Source organism: Canis lupus, chromosome 31 (genome assembly GCF_048164855.1).
Source record: "Canis lupus baileyi chromosome 31, mCanLup2.hap1, whole genome shotgun sequence".
NCBI classification, from domain to species: domain Eukaryota; kingdom Metazoa; phylum Chordata; class Mammalia; order Carnivora; family Canidae; genus Canis; species Canis lupus.
Window position 1 is genome coordinate 19,112,358 of NC_132868.1, and position 18,802 is coordinate 19,131,159.

Sequence of the window (18,802 nt, forward strand, 5' to 3'; positions counted from 1 at the left end):
GCTGCCTCGTGCCAGGGGAGAAATCTTGAAGTGGAACTTCTTGGTAGTAGGGAATGTCAGTACATACCCTCCACCCACAGGACACAGTGTTCCAGAACTGTTAAGAGTATTTGGTCTCTGACAGCTTTGGTAGAAGAGGGGACCTTGTAGAGGTTGAGAAGGCGGATGGAAGGGCCCAAAATGCTAACGGCCACCATCACTGTGTGCTCTAATGAGTTGCCACTGGCAAAGACAGGGTGTTTTCCAGCTCTGCTATGCATCAAGCCTTCTTCCCCTGTTATTGAGAAGCACCTGTGCCCTTCAGTTATTTTCAATACCACTTCCCTCCCTCAACTTCTTTTTCTCCTTTCCCTCCCCTCTGCGTGCCCCATCCTTCCCCACTTCCCCTGAAGTCTGACTGAAGGTAATTTTAGCCAAGCCTCACCAACCAGCCCAGATGGGTTAGGTGTCCCTCTGCAGCCTTCAACTTGCTGCTCTGTAATTTCTGATTTTCTTAATCCCCAGTTCCAGAATGTAGGACCTTTATCTTGTTCAGCATTCTATCCCCAAATGCCCCCAAACACCACATAAAAAAAGACACTCAGCAAATGTTTAATTTATTGAGTGTGTCAGGGTATAGTTCTAAGTTACTACATTTGCATTTTTCTCGAGATACTATAATAGCTACAAATAGAGGTACAGGTCAGTCTTTTCTCTTTATACAATATAGACAAAAAGCACTGGGAAGCTAGACACCAATCAGCTATTCTTCTCGTGGTACCAGGTGATCCATACTGCTGAGTTCCATCGACTCATTAATGTACAGCATTACAACGCCACGTCATTTGTTCAAGATCACAGAATAAAACGTGAAGTCTTCGATTCGTTTTACAAAACCCGCAAAACCCTACAACAAAATCCTACCGGAAAAAGGTGACCAATCTCATTTATAAACATCAATGTTAACAGTATGTAAACTGTAACAAAACATAGCAAGATACAAAACCTAAATCCTAGTTACACAGATACAACTTCTAATTAACAACCTACTTATGATGCTACTTATGACGGTAGCTTTTTCGCGACCACCAAGACCCTGGTGGCCACGTTGCCACCAGCCCTCACCAGGGGCTGATGCCAGCCGTCTCAGTGGCCCTGGCCCTGGCCCTGGCTCTGGCCCTCATACTGGCCTCCGCTCTGGCTTTGGCTCTGGCCCTGTCGGCCTCGTCTGCCAGGGCCTCACGGTACTGCACTGGCCAGTGCTGGGGTTCTTTCTTATGGAGTTTGGCCACGAACCCCAGGACCTTCATCTTGCTGATTTCCAAGTTGCTCCGGGGACCCCAAGAGAATTCACATTCGGGCGGATTGCTGTGAGGCACCTGCCTGTAACTGAGGTATCGCTGCTGCACAAAATCTTCCATAATAAGCCTCTTCGGGTACCCGAAGAGGAAGTGGTACTTGGAGGGACGCACCCCCAACCGACGTAGCATCTCCCAGACCTGTGTCTCCCTGGCACTATTACCTTTCATGTAGATAAGGCCCAAGATCATTATTAGGAGACCCAATCTGGGGCCACCTCCTCCCAGATCCTCCTCCTCCTCCTCCTCCTCAAGAGGTTTTAGTTTGTTGATCAGGATGTAAGTGTGCTGCTTGCGGCCAAGCTGTTTCAGCTCGAAACCAAAGACGTGGCGCAGGTGCTCTGCGGCCCTTGCGATGATCTCAGGCGACAGATCCTTCTGGTCTCCGATTACGTATTTCACCATCTCGGAGCGAGTGATGGGACTCTTCTTCTTGTCCTTCACCAGCAGGAACTGCACCAGCTCGGCCACCGTCCGGTCCAGGCGGCGGTAGGCCCTGCGCCGGGCCGAGGCTTTGGCTGCCAAGGTCCTGGCGCCTCTCGGGGCGAGGGCGGGCTCTGCAGGCCCCTCCTCCCTGCGGGCGCCGAGATGCTCCCCGGGGGTCTCCTGCAGGAGGGGGCTCGCGGCCTCCTGAGAGGCGGCCAGGGCCTGGGTCTCACCGTCGCGGCCGCCATCCTTCTCCCCCTCGGCCCGGAGGATTGGGAGGGCCCCGCTCTCGGGTTTCTGCAACATGCCTTCGGGCGGGCAGGTGCAGAGGGCGTGCACGGGCCGAGGGGTGTGCGAGCCGCGGCGCAAAGCCCCGGCGGGGGGGCGGGACAGAGGCTGGGGGAGCGGGAGGAGGACCGGGCGAGAGGGCAGAGGCGTGCTTTCGGGACGCTGAGCCGCACCGCCGCGCTCGGGGCTCGCAACGGCTGCCGCAACGCCGCCGGCACCCCCGACCCGCGCGCGGCCCCGGCGCAGCCTGCGTGTGCGCCTGCGCGCCGGGCCGCCGGGCCACTTCCGGCCAGCTCAGCCAAGATGGTGGCCCCCGGGCCGCGCGAGGCCCCGCCCCTTCCGGCGCCCTGCGGCTGTGGGGTCGCTCCAGGGGCGGTGGGAGGTGTGAGCTCTGCGCGGAGTCTTGGGCTCCGGGGCTGCAGGAGGCCAACCAGCGCTTGCTCCTCCGAGGCCTGCAGAGTGGGAGTGTGTCCACGGGCGAGGCGGCAGGCGATAGGCGTGGCGTTTTTAGGCACGTCTTATCAACAAGTGCTTACTTTAAGTCTGTGTACCCAGGATTTTGAGTGATAATCCTGGCTCAGGTGCAGAGCGCGGGACAGGATGCCAGGGAGATGGACATGTGCTCCAAACACGCTGGGAAACCACTACTGGGAGTTGGGAGTAGTGTCCAGACCAGATCTCCTATCTTTACAGTCTCCCTCCCCCGTGGCGGTGGCCGTGGCCGTGGCCGTGGCGGTGCGGAGGAGGATGGACTGCAAGTAGGGACGACCAAGTGCTGGGAATCCAGGTTGGAGGCGTGTTAGAGTGCAGAATAGGAACGGAGACTTGGCTTGGCTCGGTCACTGCTGTAGCCCCGCACCAGCACAGTGCCTGGCACCTATACTATTGCATAAATATTGCAAGATGGTTGATGAGGGGGTGAGGATCGCAGATTCTACAGGGGTGAGAGGAGGATAGGGCTGGCAGAAATAGTGATGGCAGGAAAGGGGTCACAAACTACTCCCATGACTTCTTTGCATACCCCCAGTTCTTGCCTCTTTCTCCTTCTCACTTTCCTTCCCTCTTGCCTCCTTCCTCTCTCTCTTTCTCTCTTTCATTTTGGGGCTCAGCCTAAATGTCACCTTTCCAAAGCCTTCCTTTAAAAAAAAAATAATAAATAAACACAAAGCCTTCCTTAATCTCCATGCATGGAAGTTCTTTACTGCCATCCCTGAATCAACATAGCAATTTACATTTATTTAACATCCTCTTATACAGACCTTATGTACTAGGCCCTGGTCCTTACCACTTTTCAAGTATTTGTTTGTTTAATTCTCATTAAGTCACTGTTAACATCATCCCCATTTTATAGATCTGTCCTTTCCCATGGTGTTTGCTATTTACCAGCTGTGTAATCTTGGGCAAGTTACCTAAACTCCCTGCCCCTCAGTTACCTTATCAGTAGGATGGGTATAATAGCAGTCACAACAGTATGGAGATTATATGAAGTAATGCATATATAGTACTTAATGCAGTACTCAGCACATATTGAGTGTTCAATAAATGTTACCTATTATTTATTGCATATTTTAATGTGCTGATACTGTGCTAAGTATTTACATATCTAAGTCATAACAGCCCTGCTAGATAAGTGGTATTATTATCCCCATTTTATAAGTGAAGTAACACACAAAGAGGTTAAGTAACTTCCTCAACATCACATGGCTCAACACCACTATATTTGAAGCATATAGTACGACTCTAAAGACCATGCTCGTAACCACTATATTAATAGATGTTAATTATTATTATTGACCATACTCTGCTTTGTATTATAATTAAGTGCTTATTCTATTACTCTCCAAAACCAAACATCCTAAAAGCAAGGCTGTCTTTAGAACCTCTCAGAGTCAGCACTCAGTATATAATTGTCACTGAATAAATGACGAAAGGCTTTTTTTTTACCACAGGAAATAACATTTATTTTAAGTAAATATCTGACAGTCAGATTTTTCTAGATGTAATCATGAGCTTTTCACTTTAAAAACTTCTGAAAATGTATATCCACTTATACTATATGACTTATAAAAACTGAAAGTGTGTGAATGAAGCAGAAGGATTTTTATTACAGTCTAGCTTGAGGCTGTTACTAGTTTCCATTGTGCCAAACATTCTGTGTACAATATAATTTAGTCCTCACAAATCCCTATTAAGAGGGTATTATTACCCTCATTTTACAAATGGGAAAACAGTCACAGAAATCACCTGTCTCAGGCAGCCTGGGTGGCTCAGTGGTTTAGCGCCGCCTTCGGCCCAGGGCATGATCCTGGAGACCCGGGATTGAGTCCCATGTCAGGCTCCCTGCAGGCAGCCTGCTTCTCCTGCCTGTGTCTCTCTACCTCTCTCTCTGTTTCTCATGAATAAATAAATAAAATCTTTAAAAAAAAAGAGAGAGAGAGAAATCACCTGTCTCAAACCAACTATCTGGGGATCCCTGGGTGGCGCAGCGGTTTGGCGCCTGCCTTTGGCCCAGGGCGCGATCCTGGAGACCTAGGATCGAATCCCATTTCGGGCTCCTGGTGCATGGAGCCTGCTTCTCCCTCTGCCCGTGTCTCTGCCTCTCTCTCTCTCTCTCTCTCTGTGACTATCATAAATAAAAAAAAAAAAAAAAAAAAAAAAAAAAACAGCTATCTGTTAAGAGCTGGACCAGTGACGAGAACCTAGATCTCTCTATTCTGAAGACTATACTCATGACTGTACTCATGCTGGGCTGCCTGGTTATCTGTTTCTCCTGAAGGTAGAGAGAATCACTCCTACCTAGAAGGACAGTGCTAGAGATAAAACAGCCCATTTATATATTTCTCTCAATTCAAGCATTGCCAAGAAGGTATGCAAGAGATATGCATGGGAGGGAGCATACACGAGATACACTGAATGGAAAGAATTTTGAGGGATGAATTTGCAATAATATGACTGGATTTTAAAAACTGAATGACTAATACTGTGCACAAAAAAAGAAAGAAAGAAGAAAGAAAAAGAGAGAGAAAGGAAAGAAAGAAAAAGAAAGAAGAAAGAAAGAAAAAGAAAGAAAGAAAGAAAGAAAGAAAGAAAGAAAGAAAGAAAGAAAGAAAGAAAGAAAAGAAAGAAAGAAAAAGAAGAAAAGAAAGAGAAAAAAACTACTGGTACAATACGGGATGAGTCTGGCAGACATTATGTTGAGTGAAAGAAGAAAGATACAAAAGATTACATACAGTATGATTCTGTCCTGTTTAATTGGATGTTCAAGACAGGTTAAACTAATCTATGGGGATAGAAATTAGGACAGTGGAGGTCTAGAGTGGGATTGACTGGAAAGGAGTATGCAGGAACTTTAAGGGAGTGATGGATATGTTCTGTGTCTTGATTTGGACATAGGTATTTGTCAAAACTTGTCAAACAGTTCCCTTAATATCTATACTTCTCACAATATACAAATTATATCTTAAGATTATTTAAAAAAAGATTTTAAAACCCTAAATGAATAGGCCTTTAGATATAAGAGACAGGGAGAGGCATAAAAGGTGAATGGCTTTGTTTTTACCATTTGCCAATTCCTGCATGCTACAGTGTTCTACTTAAGGAAACTAGACAATCATTTTTAGACAATCATTCTTGATTGTGCCTGCTGCTTGTACAGGACAGATCGACTCTTTAAACAATCCTAACCTAAGCTATTAAAGGGAGGAAATGCATATGTCTTTGTTGGTGAGGGGGTGGCAGCAAAACAAATACTTGGATGACTATTACCTTGAAACCTTCCTGAAGGATGATCTTTTGTAACCTAAACTAGCCTTTGAAAGCCCACAGTGCTTAGCACTGTTTAATATGTGGAGAGGAATAAGGGAGTTACACTGGAAAAGCAGAATTGCAGGATGAATTATCCTGGAAATGTCCAGCACTCTGTGGGCGTAGAAAAGGTGTGTCCCAGAACAAAGCCCTGAACTAGGTCAGAAGTCCTGGGTTCTGGTGTCCCTCCTCACTCACTCATTCTGTGACCTTGCACAGGACACTTAACTTCTCGGGGCTACTGTTTCCTCATCTTTAGGCCTGACAACCCTTGCTTTGCCTGTCCCCACAGAGTTATTTTGAGGTTAAGTAAGATTATAAACGTAAATATACTTTTAAAGTGCTCTATCATTAAGAAATGTAAAATGCTACAGACTTTTTTTTTTTTTTTTTGGTAAGGATAAGTGGTAGAAAAAAAATCTCAGTAATGAGTGTGACTCGTCTCTCATGCAGACATTTTGGAACGAGTTTACACATTCCTGGTTGAAAAAACCGTCTGGCCAAAAAAGATTAAATAAAGAAATGTCAAGTCCTGACACTCCTTCTAAGGCCAGTGAATGCTTTGGTGGGGAGCCAGGGTTATCTTGTTGGATTCCTTCTAAACTTGGCAATAGAGTCCTCCAAACTCTTGAGTGCCTTCTTCACAGAGATGCTGAGTAATGTCACCCCGGATTCGAGTGTGCCCTGATCTGCACAGGTGCTTGTGTCTTCACTATTTCTTCTGACAGTTTTGACAGCCGTGCAGCTGATCCGGCTCAAAGGAGGGATCAGAGGAGGAGCTTTGCCCCGTATTCCTGGGCCAGGGGGAGAAAGGAGCCTGTTTTTTTTCACAGCAGAATGGGCAGAGCGTGAAGCCACGGGTCCTGTAGGAGCGGCTGGGATTGAGGCAGGATGGCTGGGCGGATGATTCGATCTGACTTGGGTAATGAAAATTGTTTGTTACCGTTTGAAGAGCAATTGTGTAAGCAACAGTGCTTCTGTGTTAGGCTGCCTGTGACCCACCAGTATCTGTAACGTAACACCCATCGCAGAGGAGGAGCGGACCCTGGCCAGCGGCGGGAGGAGAGGGATGGGGGTGCACAGGGCCCCCTTCTCCCTCCTCCAGCGTCCCACCCCTTCTCTAAACCTCGAAGGAGAGTTGGCGAGAAGGCATTTGCCACCTGGACACAATGAGGCCCAGTGCGAGGGGCAGGCGTGAGGCTGGCCGGGAGCCAGGGCCCCGGTCTGAATGGCCGTCGCCAAGGGGCTGCCAGCAGCCCATCTCCATCCCTGAGAGGCCGGGCGGGAGCAGGGCGGGGGCCCTCAACCCCCACCTCCGAGGCCCAACTCACACCATCCGCTGGCCGTGATCAGAATGCGCGGGACCCACGGGCTTTGAGCAGCTGAACGGGGCCGTTTCCCCTCCGCTGGCCGCCAGTTCATTTGGATTAGGGCAGGCTCTCCGGAGTCCCTTTGTTGGCTGCTTGTTATTCCGCACGCACGGAGCACTGTGCATTCATCTTTATTAGTTCTAATTGCTTCCCTATTCTAATGGGATCTTGATATTCCCATACAATTGAAAGGAAATGTATTCATTAAAATAATTCTTCTCCTAACTGCCGCTTCAAGCTGCTCCTCTAAGTGACATTGTCTCTCTAGCCGTAGCCTGCTGAGGCCTCTTATTAAGACTCTAGTCAAAAGCCAACTTTGGGCCGCAAACTTTCCTTGCAGGAGTTTCCAGACACTGAAGCAAGGGCGCTTTTTAATCGGCTCACCCACTGAAGTTGGATGCCAGCTGGTATAATTGGGGGTGCTGCTCCGGGCGGTGGGGGGAGAGGGCTCGCCTCCAGCTCTGCCTCCCGTAACAATGACCCCTTTCTGCACACCAACCGGCTAATTTCGAGAGGGCTTCCTCCCCCTCCGCCTGTCATCTGTGTGAAACTTCTTGTTTATGCCACAAGCAGTTACTAGGTGTGTTCTAAGTGCGAGGCGCTGAGTAAGGTGCCGTGAGAAGTGTGAAGGCCGAGCTGGAGTCTCAAGGTGTTTATGGTCTCCGTGGGTGGCTCCCAAGTCCTGGTTCCTAAAGTCAGGCAGGAGAGGAAAGGCAGGGACCGCTCTCTCTATCCAGAAAAGCTTAGTAGGATAGAGAACTCAGAGAAGCAGGCTGCTCTTCCTAAGTGTGTTTGATTTAATAGCCAAAATCTTGCAAGCCATGAGATCAGGGGGTAATGCAAGAAGCTTCTCGGGGACATGGGGAGCCACTGATCAATTTGGGGGGAGAAACCATTATAAAAAAGCATGTGTAAATGTACGTTCCGTTCTTCGCAGGAGTGACATAAATAACCTGCTAGAGGAGCTGGGGGGAGGGAAGGGGGCCATGCGCTGGGTAGGACACGGTTGTTTGAATGTGATTTAATCCCCGCAAGAGAAGCATGATTATTCCCCATTTTACAAATGAGATCGAAGAGAGGAATTAGGTAGTTTGTCTAGTGTCGAGAGCTGGAGGCGGGATTTGAACCCCAGCCTCCCGGTCCCGAAGCACAGGCTGTTTCCAGGGCATCATGGGATCTCTCACGTCGTATCTGTCAGGAGCGAACCCATCAGGAGCCATCAGAGGAGCTTCATGCGGAAGGTGGTGTTGGGCTCCCCTTGGGAGGGTGGTTTGTCAGCACACAGAGCTGGGTTGCGCAGGAAGCAGGAGGCTGGGAAGAAGCTGGCATTTCAGGAGCTGACATTTCCGTGCAGGTGGCTCGGTGACTGGGGACAGTGCAGAGGAGCAACGGGAAGAAGGCAGAGAGGCCTGTGGGGATCGGGTGGTAGAGAGCCTTGCCTGGCAGGAGTTGGGATGTCAGGCTGCAGGGACTTCTCCACGCAGGATACTTGAGCCTCCCGGTAAACACAGTATTTCCTTCAGGAGCATCAATTTTCCTTGAGGTGAATAATTTTAAACATCTTCCTATTAAAGGAAATTCAGATATATCATGGAGTAGAATGTAAAATTCTCATGCATTTTTAAGAGAAAACAGAAGCCTTCAAAGAGCACTTGGGTGTGCTGGCAGGAGCTTGGGGCTGCGCGGTCCCCTGGGGGAGCTGAAGGCATTTCTTTTGTCTGCTGTTGGTGAACTTCAGCGGGAAAGTTTGAGGAGTACTGACTTTGGATAAAATGTTTTGACTTCAGAAATAAAATAATCAGCTGTGTCTTAAGAAGGGTGGCAGGGCTTGGAAGTAAGATTGGACAGGGCAGGGACTGAGGGCAGGAGTCCCCTAAAGAGAATGTTGAGGTAAACTCTCAGGAGACATGAAGGGCCCAAGGGGCTGCCTGGGGCCTCAGGGCCCGCATCTCTGCCTTGGCCTATCTGGAGGGGCCCAGCTGAGATAATGCCCATCCCCTACAACACACCTACCCCCCACCCCAACACGCTCCTTCATCTTGAGGGGCTCAGCGGTTGCTCTAGGATGGCCGGCGAGGTGGTAGCAGAAGCAGCCAAAGGAGGGCCTGGGCCAGGGTCAGCTCCTCACAGAGGCCCTTCGTGCCCTGGTCAGGTCACCCAGCACACTGCCTGCCAGCTGCCTTCCAGCCCAGCAGATTTATAATTAACTGCCCCCTCTCCTCTTGGAGGGGTGACATTTTTTAGATAGTTTGGAATTTGTCTTTTAAAGCATTTTTTTTTAAGCATTAAAAGTTTCTTAGTGGTCTATTTTTTTCTAATTTTAAAAGGGATTCTTTATTGTACAGCATTGAAAAAACCTTGAACATCTAAAAGAGTAAAACAAAAAATTCCTCTAATTCCACTACTCAGGGCTAACCACAGTTAACAATTACCTTGGTGTGTATCCTCCTCCCATTTTTCTAAGGGTATACATTTTAATTTTTTAAATGGAGTTATTTAGTTTATACTGCTTTATATTTTTTTTAAGATTTTTAAATTTATTCATGATAGACATAGAGAGAGAGAGGCAGAGACACAGGCAGAGGGAGAAGCAGGCTCCATGCAGGGAGCCTGATGCGGGACTCGATCCTGGGTCTCCAGGGTCACGCCCTGGGCCAAAGGCAGGCGCTAAACCGCTGAACCACCCAGGGATCCCTATACTGCTTTATATATGATAGATGTATACTGTACATCTTTCACACTAATATTTTTCTGTAACATAATGGTTTGTGATTGAAAATACTACTCAGACTCCCTGTTACCTTTAGTTTTTTAAAGATTTTATTTATTTATTCTTGAGAGACACAGAGAGAGAGGCAGAGACACAGGCAGAGGGAGAAGCAGGCTCCCTGCATGAGCCTGATGCGGGACTTGGTCACAGGACCCCAGATCACGCCCTGAGCAGAAGGCGGATGCTCAACCACTGAGCCACCCAGGTGCCCCTCCCTGTTACCTTTAAAGGCTAATGTTACCTACTCAGATTGTTTTCAGTTTTTCTTTATTTTTTTAAAAATTATTTTATTTAACAGTTTTTCTTTATTAAGCACAATGTGATGAAGTTACTTGTGGCTAAAAATGTAAGCACCTGTCTTCCTGCCATTCAGAAATCATACCTCTTTACCTTTCAGAGCCTATCCTTACAGATTTTATTCCATGCACATATTTATATCTGTACCCAAATACATGCACCCAGTAAAGTCTGTAAGTCTGGTATAAATATATTCTATGAAAATAACACTATTTGCCAACCTGCTCTTCCTTCTTACTATATGATGATTATGCTTGTCATTTGACAGTGTCTAATATTATTTTATTGCTTTCTAATAATACACTGTGTAAGTACACAAATATTGCTTTGTCTTGTGGTTCCTCATTTGAATTTTTTCTGCAGCATTCATTTTTTATTATTTTTGAGAGAATTCTTTAAATACTCAAGATATTAAATTTTTTTGTCATTTTGCAAATTTTTCCTGGGTTATTTATTTTTCCTTGAGACTTATTTAAGGCAAGCATTTTTCTCTTTATTTTGTGATTATAGAAATAAAACATAGTCATTGTACCAAAGTTTAAAAACACAGATAAAAAGAAAAATAATTAAAACTAAGTAACCCTAAATCCTCCCATTGGAGATAACTACTCTTAATATTTTAGAATGTATCTTTCTAGGTTTTCCTACTTGCCAATATATATAAGAAAATGACCATATAGGGCACCTGGGTGGCTCAGTGGTTGAGTGTCTGCCTTCGGCTCAAGTCGTGATCCTGGGGTCCTGGGATTGAGTCCCACATCAGGCTCCATGCAGGGAGCCTGCTTCTCCCTCTGCCTATGTCTCTGCCTCTCTCTCTGTATCTCTCATGAATTAATAAATGAAATCTTTAAAAATTAAAAAAAGACCATATAGATATGATTTTTAAAAAAACAAAACTCTTCTATATCTATTTCTGTGACCTACTTTATGAACTAAATCCATTTTGAAAATCTTTCATGTCAACACAAATGCATCTGAATCATCATAGATTAAATTAATTTTATTTTAAAAATAGGCAATACTGGGGATCTCTGGGTGGTGTAGTGGTTTAGCACCTGCCTTTGGCCCAGGGCATGATCCTAGAGACCAGGGATCGAGTCCCACGTGGGGCTCCCTGCATGGAGCCAGCTTCTCCCTCTGCCTGTGTCTCTGCCTCTGTGTGTGTGTGTGTGTGTGTGTGTGTCTATCATGAATAAATATATAAAATCTTAAAAAAAAAAAAAAGATAATACTTGGGGCACCTGGCTAGCTCAGTCGCTACAGCCTGTGACTCTTAGGGTCATGAGTTTGAGCCCCACATTGGGCATAGAGATTACTTAATTAAAAAAGTAAGCACCTTTACATAGTTCAAAAATCAAAATAATATAAAAAAAGTAGACACTGAGAATTCTTGCTTCCATGCATGTCCTGCTTCACCTGGTTTTCTTTCTTTAAACAGATAGGATTTTATTAGTTTCAGGTGTACAATATAGTGATTCAACAATTCCATAGATCAGCTGGTGCTCATCACGACAAGTGCACTCCTTAATCCCCATTTCTCTTTCACCTGGTTTTCTGCTTTTCCCCTCCAGTAGGTCACTGCTTTTAATACTTATAATGTTCCTTTTTGAAAATACAAGCAAATGCAATTATACTCCATCCTTTCTTACACAGAAGTTAGCACACCATATACATTATTAGGCACCTAAAAAAAAAAATCAAACCTAATAGTATATAGTGGAGACTTTTTCTTACCACTATGTAGAGAGTTCCTGGTATATCATGGTGTAGATGGACCATGATATCTAATCAATTTCATATAATTGGGCATTGTGGTTATTTTCAAACTTTTAGTATTACAAACAATGCTATAATACATGCAAATATGATTTCTGTATGTGTGCTAATATATGTGCAGGAAAAATTCTAAAGGTGAGGTTGATGAGTCAAGGGGTAAATTTATTAATAGTATTAATGGAAGATGCCAAATTGGCCTTCATAGGGGTATACCATTTTGTATTCCTACCAGAATTATATGAGGATGCCTATTTCCCTACAACTTCTTACTGTCAAGGGTATTTTAGATATGTACAAATCAGATAGGTGAAAAATGGGTATATCATTGCAACTATAATTTGCACTCTTCTTATTAGTGAAGTTGAATATTCTTTTATGTGCTTAAAGGCCATCCGTTTTTGCTTTTTACTCCCCCTGAAAACAGTTAACTTTTCTATTTTGTTATTGGTCTCCTTGATTTACAGAAATAAATTATGTATTACAGTGATTGACCCTTTGTGAAGTGACTTGTGATTTTTTCCCTCCGGTTAGCTATTTACTGTTTTTTGTTTTGTTTTTTGTTTTTTTTTTTTTAATTATGGTGCTTTTATCATACGGGAGTTTTAAGACTTCTATATAGCTGTTACTTATCAGTCTTTTATTTCATGATTTCTGGATTTTTAATCAATTAAGGTCTTTGCTATAAGATTATAAAGGAGTTATATTAATTTTCAGAAATTTTTAAAAATAACTTTTAAAAATTTGAGTATAGATGATACACAGTGTTACATTATTTTCAGATGTACAACATAGTGACTCAATCTTCTGGTAATTTTGGGCAGCCTGGGTGGCTCAGTGGTTTAGCACTGCTTTCGGCCCACGGCGTGATCCTGGAGGCCTGGGATCAAGTCCCACGTTAGGCTCCCCACATGGAGCCTGCTTCTCCCTCTGCCTGTATCTCTGCCCACCTCCCTCTCGTGAATAAGTAAATAAAATATTTTTAAAAAATCTTCTGGTAATTTTATAGTTTTATTTTGTGCATTTAAATCTTTGATCTAGCTGATGCTTATCCTGGGGTACTATGTGAAATACTGGCCCAATCTTTATCTTTTTCCAGTTAGCTAAGCACTACTTATTAAAAAGTCTGTCTTTGCCTCACAGATTTGATATTTATCATATATCAAATTTTCATATATTTGTGTCTGTTTCTGTTCAATTGGCCTATTTATGTATATAACATCATTTTCAGTAGCTGCACAGTATTGCTTCTTATGTGTATAAAATACTTTGACAAATTCATTTTTGCTAAACATCAAGGCTGCTTCCAATTTTTCAAATTCCATGAAGCGCCTCAGTGAATAAAATCCTTGCACACATTTTATATGTGTTTAGTGGATCAATTCTTTCCCTTGGATAAATTTTATACATGGAATTACTGGGTCAAAAGGTATGTGCCTTCTTAGGCTTTTATCATACATATTGCCAAAGTGCCTTCTAGAAAGATTGTACCAATTTACACTCCCTCCAACAATGTATAAGTGCCGATTTCCCCTCACCCATGCCAACTCTCGGTATTATCATTCTTTTTAATCATTGCCAATCTGATCAGCAAACAAGAAAAAAAGGTCTCTCATTGCTGTTTTAATTTGCTTTCTTTGAATGCTAGTGAGGTTGAATATTTTTTCAATTTATGGTGGTTTTTGATGTACAGAAGTTTTTAATTTTTTATGTAGTCAAATCTATCAATCTTTTCCTCTATGGTTTCTGCTTTTGTTGACATATTTAGAAAGTTCTTCCCCATCCTAAGATTATAAAATATTCACTTATTATTTTCTTCTAGTACCTTTATGGTTTCAGTTCCATCTTTATCCATCTGGTATTAATTTTGATGAATGGTGTGAGCTGGGAAATAACTTGTATTCTTTATTTATTTATTTCCCAAATGGATACCCTGTTCTTTCATCACTGTTAAGAAGCATATATTTGTGTGTGTGTGTATAACTATTCCTAAAATGAACATCTTAAACAGCTGGATACTCAGGCTATTCCAGCTCTAGGCTTTGGGTCATCATTAGAAATAATCAGTTATCATACTAAGTAGGCAGATATGGCACTTTCCAACATATGTGGGCTTTTGAGTCAAACTGGCCAAATTTGACATTTAAATCCCAGCACTGCATCTCCATGCTTGGGCAACTTTGTGCCAGCTCATAATCCTCCTTGAGTCTCGGTTTCTTCATCTGTAAAATGGGGTCATAATACTTATCTCATAAGGCTGTGATGAGAATTCAATGAAGTAATGTTTGTAGCAACTGTCAACATATGCCTTACATATCACAGACAGGCAATGTGCATCACTTGCCCTTCGCATGGCACTCCCCCCCCCTTCATCTCATGATCCCCTGAGGCCCTTACTGTAAATAGGATATGCTGGAGAGGGGAGGGGTTGAGTGCTATATTTGCTTTTTATAGGTTTTCTATCTTTACACTTGTGATCAGACTCTCATTTGTTATGTCTTGCTGCTTTTAGTGTTGTTTCATTAGCAGCCTTTCTCTCCCCTTCTAAATATGCCTCTTCATCTTACACCAGCTAGGAAACCAGACAACTGGATTGTTAGAAGTGTATATAAATTAAGAGTAACTGGGATCTGAGTGAGGGCCTGAGGGCCTCTCCTGTTGTATAATGTGGTGGTTCCCAAGTCTAACTGCACATTAGAATCACCTGGAGAGCTTTTAAAGCATATCCATGCCTGGGTCCTACCACAGACCAATTAAATCAGCATCTCTGGTGGTGGGGCCCAGGCCTGTGTGTGCTTAAAAAGCTCTGCAGGTGATTCTATCTTGCGAGCGGGCCTAAGAACCATTGGCCGAGTGCGCTGGCTTTGTGAGATCTGTATTCATACTTAGTGGTCTCTCATTCTGGCTCTTTCCCAAAATGTGCCTCAAGTTGGGGGGTTCGCTTTGGAGCAGAAGGCCAGATGGTGGAGATGTCACGGATGTTCTGGAGGCTGCTGCTTGCTGAATTCGAGCAGCCCCGATTCTCAGATCTCTATCACCCTGAGAGTCACATTCCTCTGGACATTTAGACATGATGTTGGCAATTTCTCTTCAGAAAAACAGAGCCACCCCAGGCCCCTCCCTGATACCTCCTGCCTCTAGAGGCTTCCTGGGACCACCATGGTTTTGACTCCTGAGGAGAGTGGGAGGTGAAGAGAATCTTGAGAAGATACCTTTAGGTTTATTTCTATTTTGTTTATTTGCTTATGTGTTTCTTTTTTTCTCTTGGGCCTTTCTTTCTCTCCCAAAACACACATAGGTGACACATGGCAAGGCTGCTTGGTTCCCAGCTTCAGTGGATCCATTTTATCCATGGCTGGAGCCACTCTCTCCTAAAGGCAGGGTTACCCCCACCAACTATTGGCGGACCTACTCTGTTCTGGTAAAATAGATACAAGTGTGCTCAATACAGCCCACAGGATGTCCTAACATTGAGGCTCTTTGCTACAAGATTGGCCTTCATCTCATCTCACTCTCTAGTTCTGATAACCTGACTGTGGGCTTAGCCCGTGGGCTTGAGTCCCCTTCTAGGTCTCACCTGGTTCCACCAGACCCTGTGGGAAGAGTCACCACCTTTTCTAATTAATTGAAACCAACTCCTCCAAGCTTAGCAATGAAGGGAGAATCTCAGTAGAGAGAGGTGACTAGAATTTTCCCTTGGGGTTTCTCACTCATCACTGACACTAGTCAGTGTCCCCACCCTCTGATACACACACACACACATATACACACGGAAGCCAAGACCAGGCTGGATCCTTCAGACCAGCCTTTATTGCAAACTGGGGATAACAAAAGAGAAATAAACAGAGAAAGTGACATGACTTCATAGAATCTCATTTACAAGATATGACTTGATCCTGAGGGCTCAGAGCCTGCCTCCTCCTAGTGAGGGGGCTGCCTCCATGTGGTCACTTACCATCACAGCAACCCTGGCCTTGGGGCAGAAGCCTGGACAGCTGGCTGTTTGAATGTTCAGATGGATCCACTAAGAGAATGAAGCCAAGGAGATGAGAGTTCCCCTTCTGCCTGGTGCCACCCTCTGAATTTCGATTCCCGTCTGAGGAGCTGCCTCTTCCTGGGAGGATTGACACGATTGTGTCATTCCTTTTGTGGGAAATGGGACTTTGGATTCAAGTAAGGTTTTCTTGATCACCAAGGCTGCATGCAGGAAGGACTGGAGTGGACACACAGCAGCTCCCCTAACTACCTTGACTGCTAGAAGTGTGGTTTATATCCAACCACAGATACAAAGTGTGGTTATATCCAACCACAAAAGACACTGTAGGTTCTTTTTTTTCTTTCTTAAGATACTTTCAGTCGAGAGGCATAATGTCACAACACTGTGAAATACTCTGTGGTGTTGATTCACGATGGAGCCATAGGTGAGCAAACCAGGGGTTATTTACAGAGTGCTGATGATACAATTTTCAAAGAGGTCCCAATAGTTGTCAAGAGGGAGGAAAATACAAGTGTCTAGCCGTTTGCTGAGACTTTTTCTCTACCTGCAAGGCCAGGTGATGTAACTCTGCCTATTTTGGTGCTGATTTCTTCTTTATACCCCAGAGAGACCTTGCCCCTATGCACTGTGGAATGGCCTTAGCCTAAAACCCCAACAAAACACAAATGTAGCAGGACACAACAAAACACTGGAGCCAGCGTGCGATGTGCTCATAGACTTACCTAATGCTGTCTGTCTGGTTTGTGTTCCTGGAGGTTGTATGGCCTATCATTCTTTGTTCCTTATCAGTTGGATCACCCCATAAACTCTGGCCCAGTGAGGCCCAGTGGAGTCAGTGCTGCCCCCTAGAGGCATTTTAGAAACGCATGGTCTGTTTATGTTAACGGTGTACTAACTGGGGGAGGGTAGAGGGAACCTGACTTCTTGCCTTAGGTTGGCCAGTTTTGTATAATGAAGATTTGTCCTGCACTTCACATGACATTTGAATGCTCCACTGGACATTCATATAGATAGAAACTCTCTTTACATTGGCCTGAGCCTAGAATGTAATTCCATTTTGTATGTAAACAACAAAGTACTTTTTGTAATTTTAATATACACTGCATTTTTCATAAATGCTAGCATCATATAAATCAAGAGAATACTGTGTTTTATGTTTACTAGGAGTTGTTCACCATTTCAGGAAAGCACAATAGCAACAGCCAAATGCTCATGGTATTTGAGTTGCCAAAATAACACACCTCTGTTCATCTGCATTCATACATATCTGTATGAATATATAGTACTATTTAGACTTGTTTCAGAACATCAAATATCAAGAAGTACCCATAATGTTCTAGTCAATATTTTTTACTTCTCTTAAATTCAAATTTATTCATTATAAATGGGTATAATCGTCTTATATCTTCTAGTGTAGTTATACTCAAACATTTACAGATTAAAATGCATATAATTTTAGGGGATCCCTGGGTGGCTCAGTGGCTTAGCGCCTGCCTTCGGCCCAGGGCATGATCTTGGAGTCCTGGGATGGAGTCCCGCATCGGGGTCCCTGTATGGAGCCTGCTTCTCCCTCTGCCTGTGTCTCTGCCTCTCTCTCTGTCTCCCATGAATAAATAAATAAAATCTTTAAAATAAAATAAAATAAAATGCATATAATTTTATTCTAAATTACTTCCCTTTAGTTCTGTATCCTATAGTTATAGCAGTATATTGATTCTTTTAAAAATTATCTGTGTAGGTGGGTTATATTATCTCTCACTTTCATTTCAGGAGAGTGAAGGTGGTCTCATTTGCTATAAAATATTTGCCGTAAGAAGGGAACATCGGGTGTGCTGGGATTGGGCCTCCCTGCACAAGGCAGCCTCCTAGAGAGTGTTTTATCTAATTTTCACAATAGCTCTGTGAATAGCTTTGTTCCTATGATGACCACCATTGTGCACAGGAGGAAACTAAGTCACAGAGCCATGAGGTAAGTTGCCCAAGGTCACCTATCTGGAAAACGGGGGGCGGGGGGATAGCCAGGATTCTAGAGCCCTCTACCCACTAGGTCTGCCCATCTCTCCCTTGATTTGTTCCTGTGCTCAGGGCCTTTCTACCTGAAAGCCCATCCTCTGGCCCTGTGAGGCCTCTTACAGGGCTCAGCAGGGACTCAGACTGGAGGAAAAAATGACTTTTCTCTTTCGGGTAGAAGCTCAGTAGAGTAAATCAAAGGGAGGTGTTTTGCAAAGAGCAGACCACTAATAAACTCTGTGGTGTGAATGAAGGGATGAGCACTTGATTGTGTTTTGGGAGAGTGGTGCTGGGTCCTTCAGAATAGCCCCTGGACTTTTAATAATTTATTTCAGTACTTTTTTTTTTTTTTTTTTAAGATTTTATTTGTTTGAGAGAGAGAGAGAGAGCACAGAGGGAGAGGGAGAGAGAGAAGCAGACTCCTCACCAAGCAGGGAGCCCACGCTGGGCTGGATCCCAGGACCCTGAGATCATGACCTGGGCCAAAGGCAGATGCTCAGCCAACTGAGCCACTCTAGGCGCCCCTTATTTCAGAAATTGATGTGAGTTTTCTAGGGGTTGACACTAGGGTCAAAGGGTTCCCAGCTCAAGGATGGACACTTCTATTGTCTCCCTGGGGCTGAGGGAGGCTGGCTACTCCCCCCACCCCCAAGGAAGCAATAGGAACCAACACATCCTTCTCACTCTTTCTCCATATTCCTTGGCATGGGTTCCAGGCCCTGGAGGTGGG

At 44.5% G+C, this 18,802-nt stretch overlaps 1 protein-coding gene and 1 long non-coding RNA gene across 5 annotated transcripts in view; one reads left to right on the forward strand and one right to left on the reverse strand.

The window, feature by feature from the left end:
• Nucleotides 1-575: 575 nt before the first annotated feature.
• On the reverse strand, nucleotides 576-2,299 carry MAGEF1 (MAGE family member F1). Its single transcript, XM_072807705.1, has one exon. It carries the CDS (start codon nucleotides 2,067-2,069, stop codon nucleotides 1,101-1,103), a length of 969 nt encoding a protein of 322 aa, XP_072663806.1. The 5' UTR covers nucleotides 2,070-2,299; the 3' UTR covers nucleotides 576-1,100.
• Nucleotides 2,300-5,198: 2,899 nt separating this feature from the next.
• LOC140622117 (uncharacterized) overlaps nucleotides 5,199-18,802 on the forward strand; it is a 48,767-nt gene continuing 35,163 nt past the window's right edge. For all 4 annotated transcript variants that reach the window (XR_012021816.1, XR_012021815.1, XR_012021817.1 and 1 more), the window contains exon 1: nucleotides 5,199-6,777. This is a non-coding gene — a long non-coding RNA (uncharacterized lncRNA). The remainder of the gene's footprint in view (nucleotides 6,778-18,802) is intronic.

Excerpts from the sequence above, each read along its gene's own strand:
- MAGEF1 (XM_072807705.1), bottom strand. The coding sequence starts at position 2,069 with ATGTTGCAGAAACCCGAGAGCGGGGCCCTCCCAATCCTCCGGGCCGAG.